The sequence below is a fragment of the Cystoisospora suis genome (genome assembly GCF_002600585.1).
Source record: "Cystoisospora suis strain Wien I chromosome Unknown contig_1867, whole genome shotgun sequence".
Classification (NCBI taxonomy): Eukaryota; Apicomplexa; class Conoidasida; order Eucoccidiorida; family Sarcocystidae; genus Cystoisospora; species Cystoisospora suis.
In genome coordinates this window covers 12,987-13,643 of record NW_027154667.1, presented here as the reverse complement: position 1 = coordinate 13,643, position 657 = coordinate 12,987, and the positions used below count along the sequence as shown (strand labels likewise).

Below are 657 nucleotides of genomic sequence, written 5' to 3'. Positions count from 1 at the left end.
AGTCATAGTAGTAGTAGTAGTCATAGTAGTAGTAGTAGTCATAGTAGTCATAGTCATAGTAGTGATAGTAGTAGGGGTGTGGCACCCCCCCCCTTGCTGTCGGGTATTTTACCTTTATTGAAGGTCTTCCCTGCTACTGTCATGAGTTGTCTCCAATGCCGATCTCTCATAAACTCCGAATGCAAGTCGTTGATCAAAGGCAACACAATCTGCATATTCGTCACTTCTCCCAGCAGCCACTGCCAACAAGAAAGAAAGAAAGAAAAGGAAAGAAAGTGATAGAAAAAAGAAAAAGGAAGAAGAGATCTACGCGATCTACACATTGTCTAATCACCTACCTGAAACAACTTCAGGATGTATAAACGTATATATATACATGTATATATACATATATTGTTTGGCTACATGACATACATATACATACGTATATCTACTCATACATATATATATATATATATATAGCGATATCTGCTAGTAGCGATGTGTATAGATGTATACATATGTTTTGATAGCCCCTCTTTATCGCCGTATCGAAGCCTTAGGGTGAATGCTAAGCAACATATCGATTGAATACCCTAGTGAACAACCTCACACAGATATACATAGATATAAAAATACACATATATATATATGGATACATATATATACATATATACA

At 35.9% G+C, this 657-nt stretch overlaps 1 protein-coding gene across 1 annotated transcript in view; it reads right to left on the bottom strand.

Annotated features, from left to right (window-relative positions):
• Positions 1–53: 53 nt before the first annotated feature.
• The window catches only part of CSUI_004121 (dynein heavy chain family protein), a gene marked incomplete at both ends in the record, with an annotated part of 13,590 nt that continues 12,986 nt past the window's right edge, over positions 54–657 (bottom strand). Inside the window, one exon of the mRNA XM_068064316.1 lies at positions 54–239. Coding sequence (XP_067923708.1) covers positions 54–239 — 186 coding nt within the window. The remainder of the gene's footprint in view (positions 240–657) is intronic.